Source organism: Adiantum capillus-veneris, chromosome 5 (assembly GCF_014529385.1).
Source record: "Adiantum capillus-veneris isolate H3 chromosome 5, ASM1452938v2, whole genome shotgun sequence".
Lineage (NCBI taxonomy): Eukaryota > Viridiplantae > Streptophyta > Polypodiopsida > Polypodiales > Pteridaceae > Adiantum > Adiantum capillus-veneris.
In genome coordinates, this window is record NC_140935.1 from 3455737 (window position 1) to 3467326 (window position 11590).

At 40.8% G+C, this 11590-nt stretch overlaps 1 protein-coding gene across 1 annotated transcript; it reads left to right on the forward strand.

Moving 5' to 3' along the window:
- The first annotated feature begins 6452 nt into the window (after window positions 1-6452).
- On the forward strand, window positions 6453-8590 carry LOC147456793 (uncharacterized). Its single transcript, XM_086513454.1, has 8 exons — window positions 6453-6719; window positions 6856-6906; window positions 6999-7123; window positions 7429-7560; window positions 7648-7786; window positions 7895-7939; window positions 8017-8044; window positions 8180-8590. The coding sequence occupies exons 1-8, from the start codon at window positions 6534-6536 to the stop codon at window positions 8293-8295; spliced, it is 822 nt and encodes a 273-aa protein (XP_086369580.1). The 5' UTR covers window positions 6453-6533; the 3' UTR covers window positions 8296-8590.
- Window positions 8591-11590: the final 3000 nt, after the last annotated feature.

Sequence of the window (11590 nt, forward strand, 5' to 3'; positions counted from 1 at the left end):
AGATTCTTTGACCACATCAATGAATGTACATTGTAATACTCCAAGCCGTTAATCCTTTGTGTATCATGCTCCCAAGTTTCAACAAGAAGTACAACATCGGCTTTGCTTGTTAGTTCATCAATGCCAACCCCCACATTCCATGGGTATCCATTACAATTCCAAAAGCATATTTTCAATTGTAACTCGGTCTCATAGGTCACGCATCCCTATTTTCTTGAGAGACTTGCTTCCTCCTTGGGCACATTTTCTTCATGAGAGATCTCCTTGTTTTTATTATTCTTTTCCTCATATGCCTTGCGACGCATATTTTGTTGCTTAATAGTGCGATCTTCACATACAAAACATTTTGTATCCCTCAAATAGATCCAACTATTATCAAGGATAATCTTTCGCTTGGTCTCATCCGGCATGGTGCATACAATTGGCCGTTCTCCCGAGCGAGGAGCTCCTTGCTTCCCCACTCTATGTGCTCCATAGACCATAACTCCGGACATGCCAAAGTGGGTTTTGAAGAAATCTTCAATAAAAATGGCAAGAGAAGGAGGTGTCTCTAACTTCTCTTCGGGAATTCCACGAATAACAATGTTCTTGCAACGTCGCTCCCGTTCCTTAAACTCCTCCACATCCACATTCTCAACATTCTTTGTTTGAACCATAGCTTGCATGAGTGAGGAATTAGAAACCACATTGCTACCACATACATCAGCCCAAGACTTGTTTGTGCATACATTTTTCATGTCACATACATCCCGGCTCATAGTGTCAAATTTCTCCTCTTTCAGTACATGGTCATGCTCTACTTTGCTCATCCGCTCCTTCAAAGCATTTAAGTCCACAAGAGAGCGTTTACATTCCTTGACTTCCTCTTCAAGTTGCATCAAACGTGTTGTTTGCATCTCAAGTGTCCTCTTGAGATTCTCATTCTCAACCACAAGTACCCTTAGTGTGCCATTCTCCATTGCAAGTGCTCGTAAGTCTTCGCCTTGTTTGTTTACGGTCTCTTGCAATGATACCAAGTACGCCATGATCATGGTTTCCGATATCGTTGGTTGGGTGGTTGTGTTGCTATCTCCACACTTAGGAGATTTTGGATCATTTTCCACAATGGTTGTGGACCTTGTTGAAGAAGAAGAACCCTTGCGAGTGCCGGAAGACATTGTATGTAAAATAGGAGATGAGAATCAATTTTGTTGAACCTGTTCACTTCGGAAATGCTGCTACAGAAACGCCTTCCATAACTCTGAAAATTTTTGTCTTCACATCAATGCGTAGAGGACTTCGTGCTCTTCAATTGAGGCTATAGATCACCCAAATCGGAGTTCGGATGAAGAAGTTATGATCAAAAGAGAGAGAGAGACCAAGCGTGAGAGGGGTATACTCTCCCCCCCCCCCCCCCCCCCCCCCCCCCACACACACACACACTCATTTGTGTGAAGTGCAAAGTGCAAGTTCATCTTCTTCTCCAAGCTTGTTGAGAAGTTGAGAGCCTACACCAACATTCTTGGCTATGGAATACAAATCCAACTAAGAGCCATGCTTCGATGCTTAAGCTTGCCATCTTCTTTATTTTCATTACTATGATATTATGATATGCTAAGCAAGAAGAGTGATGATAAGTGAGAAACTATTTCTTTCTCCTATGAATGATTCTTATTCCTCTTCCCTACCCTCATTTCCCACTAGCTCTCTCCACCTTCTAAGGTGTTTGAGGCCTTGGGACTGAGGCTTGGGATAGTTAATGCTTTTTGCAAAGTTTGTGTTATGCTCGTGATGCATGAAGCTTTCCATATTCATTGCATCACCTAGGTCACAAGGAGCACAGAGATTGTATTGTACCAAGTCTCTCTTGATGGGAGAATCTATAATACAAACGCCTTTTGGAGGGGGGACCAGCTCCAAGTAAATCCGATCCTCAACTATTGTCATGTTCTCTAATACTCTCTCTTGCAAAAGTATTGTTCATGCCAAGTTAAATAAGTACTATGTTTATGTTGCTACCATCAATTAAATTCACCCTCTATGTTTTCAAAGTATTCTCACAAAAATGCTCACTCTAATTCTCTTACTTCTTCTATTCTCAAAGTTCATAGGCCATTTCCACTACACTTAAAGTCCACAAAACAACAATACAATTGCTTGCCTTTCAATCGACTTTCCTCCATGAGAGCACGAAGAGTGACAAGATGATCAATGGTGCTATGGCATTGACGAAAACCTGCTTGTCCTTTTGCATGCTTTTCATTATCTTCAGCCCAATCACTCTCCATTATGCATCCAAACAACTTTGCAATAAGAGACCCAATCATTATAGTCCAGTAGTTGTTTACATTCTTTACATCCCCTCCTTTATGCAAAGGCTTGACCCAATTAGTACTCCGATCATAAGGCATACCATGTTGAAGCGCAAGGTGGAACATATCACACATCCACTCATGGGTAAAATCGTATGTCCATTTGATCATCTCCGGCTTGATACCTTGAAGATCTCCCGCTTTGCGAGTGGCCAACTTTTCAAGCCCACCGCATACATCCTCAATAGTAAAAAAAAGAGGATATACATGGGAGTGAAGCATAAATGGAATTTTTTCAGCATTTGGTTGCTCATATAATTGCCTACAATGTATGTACATATCCACAAGACTTAAGCTGCCAAAATTCTCAACCCGCTTGCCCCTCAAGTTTCTCCAAAATCTTCCATATGCATGTGCCTCTTTGATCCTCATCACTCAAGTGATGGAGGGTAGGTAGGATTAGTTTGATAGGAGTGTTTATGTTTTAGAGTTTAGTGATTATAAAAGTTCTTTTTTCCCACTGATGTGCCTCCTAAAGGTATTCCTTGTGTTTCCTAGTGTGTACAGGAACGTGTTGCTGTTGTTAGGATTTGGACCTTCATGGAATCTTTCTCTCGTTCATGCTTCAAATCAAGCGCGATCATCAACACAAACATGTGTTTCTTGTCCATTAGCATTGCCCCTTATCTTTTTTGCATCCATGTTTGTCTGCTTTAATTGTGATTGGTAGCATAATATTCAACGATTTTGCTTAGTATCAAACATTAAATTCAATGTAATTTTTTGTCATAATCACTTGTCTAGGTTTAAAAATCAAGCAGTCCGACTAAGCTAGTTTGACCAAGCTAAGCATTAGAGATCTTCTCTTAATACCATGGGGAATGCCTTCCTAATAATCAATGGTTACTTAGATTCTTAATCTGATTTAGGCAGCAATGTGTGCGATGTACTAGGGCTTTCTAGTGGGATTAGTCCCTATTGACCTTTAGCTTAAGTATTATTAAGGGAGTTTACTAGTGTGATGAGCTTGGGGAGGGTAACAATGTTATATGATCCCCCAAAGTTACAAAATTAAAATGCTGAAAACGAACAAACAAAAAAATCAAAGTGCTATAATGTAAAATCTTAAGCTAGAAGAGCAATCTCAGATTGATTTGGTACTTCACTCACATGTATCGCCTATGGTACTAGAGCCCTAGAGGTTCCCAGTGTCGGCGGTTTTCCTTGAAAAGCAAAAAACCCAAGGCATACAAAATAAGCACACAAATCAAAATTGAATCACTGTGAAAAAATTTTGGGGGGTCAAAGAAAAGGAAATAAGTCAGGCGATGATTCCATGAGAATTCCTTTTATCGTAGCTTAACTACGAGGTCTTCTAGGTATAGCCTCTAGTCAGCCTTCGGACATGAAATACTTGGCTCTCGCGATTAAACAACTTAATTGACCAGAGAAAATTGAGAATCTTACCCATTGTATTGTCGATCTTTAGTGCCTTTCGATCGTTAAATTAACGACCCCGAACTTGTTTAGTTTTTTACCTTTATAATTGTTTATACGTTTGATTATATTACAATTTAATGTATGAGAATGCAATTACTGTGCCAATGTTGTTTGATTTTGCAGTGATGACTGAACAAGGCTAAAGACATTCATCTCAAATGCTCTTCCACCTCGATGAACGAGCTTCAACTTAATAGCTTCTGAGGATGGAATCTACATCAGGAAGGGGAGACATGTTAACCCTCACGGCTCACGGACACCCTATCACCTACGACAGACGCCGTATCATTTATTTGGTAGAGCAAGGGACCGGGCTTGTCAGTCCAATTGAAAAAGGGTAGAGTGATCGCCGATGAGAGGCGCACTCTAACTGGAACATTCAAGGGTTAGTTGGCTAAGCATGGGCGTCCAAGTGTGAATGGGCGAGCTCATATAAAAGTCACCTAAACCTAAAAATCACTCATTCTCTCATTTGTGCAATTGAAGAATGTTCTTGCTCCATCTCCATCTTCTTCTTCTTCATCTCCTTGTGTGTGTGTGTGTATGCGTGTGTGTGTGTGTGTGTGTGTGTGTGTGTGAGAGAGAGAGAGAGAGAGAGAGAGAGAGAGAGAGAGAGAGAGAGCATTGCGACGACGGCACGACGGCGGCGAAGTAGTTGAGCGCGGCACGACGGTAGCTCCTTCTTTTTCGCGGTGAGGAATCCTCGACGAAGGCGAGCGTAGGGCAGTGAGTGACACACCCTTGCTCTCTTGAGCTTGCTAGATTAGTTTGGTTGTGTGCTTGCAGCCGTTTGTGGCTCGCACACAGTGTATCGACAAGTCCCTTGCATTGACGCGTATGATATACGCGCACAGTCAAGGATAAACTACCTTTAGGAGAGGTCAACCTGGCTTATGTGTAGGACAACTTGCTAATATTAAAAAAAAGGCTTTGACTCATGAGAAGTTTGAAGCTTTCTATAAAGCATTGTGCTTACTCCTCTTTGTGGACTGATTACATAGGGCTTGACACCTCTCTATACATAAGTGATAGCTCATGTTTACAACATTATTCCTAGAGGGATTTATTACCATATTTAATTGTAGTGAGGTGTGTGAACACACTTAGAACTACTGGGGCACTTTATCCCTCTTTAGGAGGTTTTTCCCCCTGCTAGCTTGTATGTACACGCATAACTCAAGGGAAAGCCTAATCTTTGTATTGGCACACTCAATAATACTACTTCATGTTTGTGTGCTCTTGAGATTTTCTTTCATCTTCTCCATCTTTGCATGCATTCACATACAACATATTCATGCTAGGGAAAAAATCAAGAAAAGTAAAGAAATCACAATGAGATGTAATGGGCTTGGTTGCACCACTATCAAAATACCCAACATGATCTATATCCTCTACACTACATGCATCTTCCATGGATGTTTGATATTGACATTGTGTAAGAAAATCCCATTGCAAATTTTCTACAACATTTGTTGAGTTTGAATTTGAAGAAGTATCTGCAATGGCTTAAGCTTAGGACATTACTTGATGAGATGATCGTTTTTCTTATTGTAAGTGCTTTTCAACTTCTTCTTTCCTTTCAATGCCCTATGAGATATCCAACTGCCTTTCAATAATTGCATTCGAGCTTCCTCTTGCCTTCTTAGACTTATTGCTTGTTACTTAAAGAAGGAGAATTATAGGTGGCAACATGCATATTCTTCGTCCAAGTGACACAAATGCTTTTCCAATTGTAAGCTACTTAGCGTTGTTTTCTCTAGATCAAGCCCTTTGTAGTAACATAGAGACAAGGCCATCAAACTTTGCATTGTTAGGTGTGTTCTCTATCTCAAGTCTTCAAAGGGATGCCAAAGTGTGATACAAATCTGCCAACGCATCAAGAACTATTTGCAAAAGGTAATTGTAAGTAATGGCCTCACCAATAGAAATCAACCACTCCTTGTGATCATTAATATTTTCAAGGAACATATCCATATCAACCTCCTCTCGCATAATCCTTTATTCCAACTCCTTATAGAGATATTTAGGTTTTGCCCCATTATCTTTGATGTACAAAGAAGTTATACTATCCCATATCTATTGTTAATATTTTGATGAGAAAATGTGTGGAGTGATGGAATGCTTTATAGATATCCAAGTCAATTGCATGATCATGTGCATCTTTAGCATTGCAACAGGCTTGCTTAGTAGTGGACAAAGCAATTGCACCAAAAGAACTATAAGAACCTACACCATTGTCCTTAGACCTTGAATGCACCAAACTTGGTCTTATATGTTGACACTGTAAAATATTTCAAAGTTCTTTGCAATAGGCTTGCTTAGTAGTGGACAAAGCAATTGCACCAAAAGAAATATAAGAACCTACACCATTGTCCTTAGACCTTGTATGCACCAAACTTGGTCCTATATGTTGACATTGTAAAATATTTCAAAGCGGTAGTCTTCCTTATCAAATTTATCGTGAAAAGGTAGCATGTGAAAAAACATCATTATTGTTGTCGGCCGTGGTCGATGAGGGTGGATACAAAAGTTGCATGTTTTCAAGGAAGAATTACACAAAACTAGCAATGTGTTATACAACAGAACCATAGAATACTAGAAAGTCCCTATTTTACAAAAACGTGCATACTTCAATTCAATACAAATGCAGCACTCTAGTTGGCCATTTTGAACTCCCAAACCTGGTGTTCAAACGACCCCATTGGACCAACTTTGAACTAAGGGAGGAGTGAGGAAAGCGCCATGGCCGACGCTCCCGGCAGCCATTGCTGCTCGTGCAGTGAAAGGAGGGGCGTTTCCTTTAAGGACTCGGCAGTGTCGTCACCGCGGATCGCCACAGAAGAGGAGGAAGCTTGGCTCCAATGGGAGGACCAGATTCTGCAAGCCATGGTCGTTCCTGCTTCGCCCTCACCAAGCCGTGATGCAGAGGTGCGGTTCAATGTGTGTGTGTGTGTGTGTGAGAGAGAGAGAGAGAGAGAGAGAGAGAGAGAGAGAGAGAGAGAGAGAGAGAGAGAGAGAGAGAGAGAGAGAGAGATTATGCTGAAGCCAACATTTCACAAACAAGGTTTTCAATGTTCAAGATGAGCTAGCACAGTGGACTCAAGCAGAAGTTCAGGTAGGCCTTCTTGGTGATGTCGCGCTTTTCAAATTGCTCTCTATCTTGTCTGAACCTGGCCATGCTGGCCGTGCCAGTAATACTTTTAACAGACCCATGCCATAGAAGAAGCTGAGCTTATATGTGGATTAGAAGAACAAAAGGAGCAGCAGCTTTTAGAGCTTGCAAATTCAGAGAATGTGCATCAGTACCTGCTGATGAAATCTCTTGTTAACGGGTAAGATGGGTTGTGTTAACAGGTAAATTGAGTTTTATGTGTCAAAAGATTTAATAATGCACAACATTTGTTGTGAGATTATGCATTTCAGAAATTTATGTTCAAGCAATAATCTCTTCAAGAACGTCAAGGTGTGGTTATGTTGATATGACTAGCAAGCTTCAGTCATGTTGATGGATGTTGATATGTTCTTAAATTTTTTAAGCTGTAAATCTCTTCAAGAATGTCAAGACATGGCTATGTCGATATGACTAGCAACCTTCAGTCATGTTGATGGATCTTGATATGTTCTCAATTTGTATTAGGGCAAGTTATCTCACCGATGCTAAAGCATTAGAGGAGGCAGACATTCAAGATCTTATTTTTGTCCAACAATCAGCTAAAGCACTTCTACAACTTGTCGATGACAACATGCATGCAAGGCTGGAGGAAGAACGGTGAAGTGATATTTGGGCTTTTCCTTATTACAAGTTATGGTAGGATGGTTAGCTACTTGATCGCTATTTCTTTTTTTTGAATTGCAGTCTCAAGGCTCTTGATCAATATAACAAGGCATTGGTCTCACACAAAGAGATTGAAGCTACTGCTGCAAGGGAAAAAGCTCTTCTCAAGGCAGAAATTTCTAAGCTGAAGAGGGACTGCAGAGACTTGAATGAGAAATTTGTAAGAAATAGGCTATGCCATTGTGCAAGCCACTTAGCATCTTTACCAGCCTGGAGTTACTAGCAGGACTAATGCTTACAAACTTGGATTTTCTTTGTAAATGAGCAGGAACAGGAAAAAGACAGAACAACTTGCAGAATTTGCTTTTTAAAGGTATGCTACTATTGATTTGTCTCAGGGGATAAACCATGTGGGTTTATTTATGCTGATAATGTTCTTGCTGTTTGCAGCCTCGCGATGTTCTACCACTTCCCTGCAGTAAGTATACTCGTGTCTGGTGTGGGCTTGGTGTTTACTTAAAAACGCTCTTACTCTTAAAAACGCTCTTACACTCGTGTCTGGTGTGGGCTTGGTGTTTACTTAAAAACGCTCTTACACTTCTTCTCTGCGCAGTGCACTTTGACTACTGCCATAGTTGCTTACATCAGTACCAAAAGATGCGCAACATTTGCCCAACATGTAGAAGCCCGATCAGTGGTGTTTTGAGACATAACCTCTCAATGGGTTGAATGTGTTAGAGTCTGTCTCTTTTTAAAGAACGAGATATGGCATATATGACGAGGGTGGCTCAACATGAAATGGCTGGTTTTGTCAGTTAAGTGCTGACATTTTCGGGTTTATAAGTTCCAAATTTGCAACATTTTTACCACCTTCTATTGTGGCAAATGTGGTATTGTGATATGGATGTGGTATTGATGCCAAAAATGTGCATGTAGCTAGTTCTAAATTTGCAACATTTTTATACCACTTTTTATTGTGGCGAACATGGTATTACAAAATGGATTTATAAGATGCTTTGGTATCTATTCTTTTGTTGAACTCGTGGATAACGATGCTTTGGGCTAACTGAAAGAGATATTTGAATAGGGTCGTCTGACTCAGAATTGAAAAACAGTCAAACAAATCTGATTGTTACCTTTTTGACCTCAAGGCTGTTTGTACATGTGAATATTAGTCCTGTAGATCGCCTTTAGCCGCCAAAGGACACGTTAATAGAACTTTCTTCCTTCTTTCTCAATAAGTTTCATCACTCCATTCGTGGATAGTTCTTCTGCTCATTTAGTTGTATCTGGTGAGTGCCTTCACAAGCATGTCTCCAAGCATGCTGGTATTAGGCAAATTATCTGGTTGAACTTTGTTGCCTAGGCTTCTTATTGTGTTGTGGTGTTGCTAGGAGGAAAAGGAGCTCCCATAGATTGCAATTCTTCCTGAATTTTTAAGTTCAAACATGTCAATGCCACCAGAACATTTTGTTTAGGTCCGAACAGCACCGACTTTGTGTTTGCTTGAGCACTGGTAAGTTTTGAAGGCATATTCACTATGAGAACGTGCAGAGAATATATTCACCTAAGATTGATAAGGTCTTGCATAACAAAGGCTCCAAAATAGATTGTTAGGCCAACTAGCACATTGCCAAATGAGACGTTGAACCAGGATTGAGAAGGACAGAGGTTGAGAGAGCTAGGACAAGAGAAGCTAGAACATGATGAAAAGGCGATAGAGGTAGATAGAGGTGCCTCCACCCAAATAAGTTACAACAAACATAGGAATCCATCTTTACAGGCTTCATCTGTTTTGATAGAGATACCACTGGCATCTCTGTAACTCATCAGGGTTCCCGAGTATTCTAATTTGCTTTCGTTTTTGGCAGAGAAACCACCTACATCTCCTAGGCACAATGGGGTAGCCCTAACATCTCTGCAACCCACTTGGCTTCTTGAGCATTCTACTATGCCTTTATTTTTGATGGAGATACCACTTGCATCTCCTAGGCACAATAGGGTATTTGGGATTCTAGAGTGTCTTCATGCAGTTTGATAGTGATGATGTTCCCCTTATGGTGTGCATGGCAAAGTTTGAGGAGGATTTCCCCCCTCTTGGATCATAGAATAATGTATATATGTTGGGAGATCTGAGAATGTCTATTCTTGTTGCCTCAAACCACCAAGTTCTATAGCTCCAAGCATTAAATGAGACGAGAAGTTGGTTTAGGAATTATGGTTTGAGGCAATATGCGTACCAGCTTCTTCATGCATTGGAGGGGATTTTCATAGGGTGCCTTCATGCACTTCATTGTAAGAGTTTACCGGGTTTGCCTTCCGTGTGTTGTGCGGTCACGTGTTTTTGCATTGTACTCTCGTCTATGTGTCGATTCATCCTCAACGTTAATCACAATCGATTGGCCTCACTTTTGTCAAACGGTTTCTTTGTCTCCTTCAAGCGGGGTGTGAGCCTTATACATGGGTGTTCGAGATGTAGCCTCATTTACCACTCTTATCACTTGTGTTGGTCTAGAGGAAACTCCTTCCTTGAGTTTCTCTAGTGAAAGACTCTTTCCAATATGTTTACCTTGAGAGTAAGAAACTGCTTGCGTGCTTTGTAGTATTGCATTCGCCATATTTGAAGTACATGAATCATACAATGAGTTTTTTTTTTTTTTGTGTGGAATCTTTCGCCTACAAGTCAGCTCCCATGCTTACTCTCGGCCAAGTTGGTTCTTGGAGTGTTTGCCCTATAAGCACTTCTCTCTACTACTGTCATGATGCTCCCCCAATGTGCAATACGCACCTTTCACCAACTCAACCAAGAGTCCATTGTAGGGATGTTTCTATCTATGCAATTTTCATTGTGCCATCATTGTCGAAGGAGACGAGACTCTGCTCTGTAGCTGCCTCTCTAGAGAGGACTAAACACCACTTTTCGCACATGTCTTTGCGAGTTTGTTGAGATGAAGAGACAATGTACTTTGTTGTGTGTGTCACCATGATTTGTTTCCAATGAAAAAAGCAAGATTGCTCTCGATGTTGTAGAACATTGTCTTTCTCACCATTGAACACGATGCGAACTGCATTCCAGTTGGCTTGAGCTTCATCGGCCATGAATCCATGGAAATCCGCTCTCTCGCATCCATGCCCCTCCATAACTTCATTTATGCACTATCAGAAAAGAATTTTGCTTTCGTGTTTCATCTCACAAGTTGCAATAGTGAAGAGGTCTTGCATGCTATAATGTAAGATATTCATATTGATATACATATTGCTGGTTGTTTCTTAAGATATACCAAACTCGAGAAAATTTTTCTTAAAACAACGAACCTTGGATCGTAAACATGGCATGCCATGGTCACTCAATCTGGCACTCGATGAGTGTGATCAAATTGCATCCAAGCGTGCCAAAGATCTCTAGGTCCACTTCATTGCATTCGATTAAAAAAATCCAATCCAGATCCAGGACCACCAACCGTAGACATCTTGAACACAAAGCACGACTCCACTTTTGCTCCTTGCCCAAGAAACTTCCCTTTTTAACCACAGCAAGGAGTCCACACCGAAGCTCTCCTTTGTCCATTTCTTGTTGCTGCCACGAACCTTCAAAACATGTATTACAGAGTTAAGTTACTTTGAAATAATATGCACAAAAAAAAGAAACAAGTAATTATTCTCACCAATTGTCCTCCGCTAAGGGACTCATTGCTTCAACAACATTTAGAAATTCTTGCTCTCCAAGAGCCTCCCTCTTGCATCAAAGTTGTTGTCACAATTTTCTTTGCCACACACATTTGTACATTTCGTACACTTGCATATCTATCGTGCAATGAATTTCCATTTAGATGCCTCAACCCCCACAATGGCTATGGAAGCCACCTCTCCCTCCGATAATTCTTATCATAGTATAATCCTCATACTATGGAGTGCTCCCCGGTGAACTACAATCCCCTCCGAGATGATTCCTCTATCTTGGATGACCTTACCCTAAACCCCTACAAGATCCTCGCGGAGGACTCAAAAAATCTATCCGAAGACT

Excerpts from the sequence above, each read along its gene's own strand:
- LOC147456793 (XM_086513454.1), top strand. The coding sequence starts at position 6,534 with ATGGCCGACGCTCCCGGCAGCCATTGCTGCTCGTGCAGTGAAAGGAGG. Across the intron at positions 6,720-6,855 it reads CACCAAGCCGTGATGCAGAG|GTTTTCAATGTTCAAGATGA; the intron begins GTGCGGTTCAAT and ends TTCACAAACAAG. Across the intron at positions 7,940-8,016 it reads GCAGAATTTGCTTTTTAAAG|CCTCGCGATGTTCTACCACT; the intron begins GTATGCTACTAT and ends TGCTGTTTGCAG.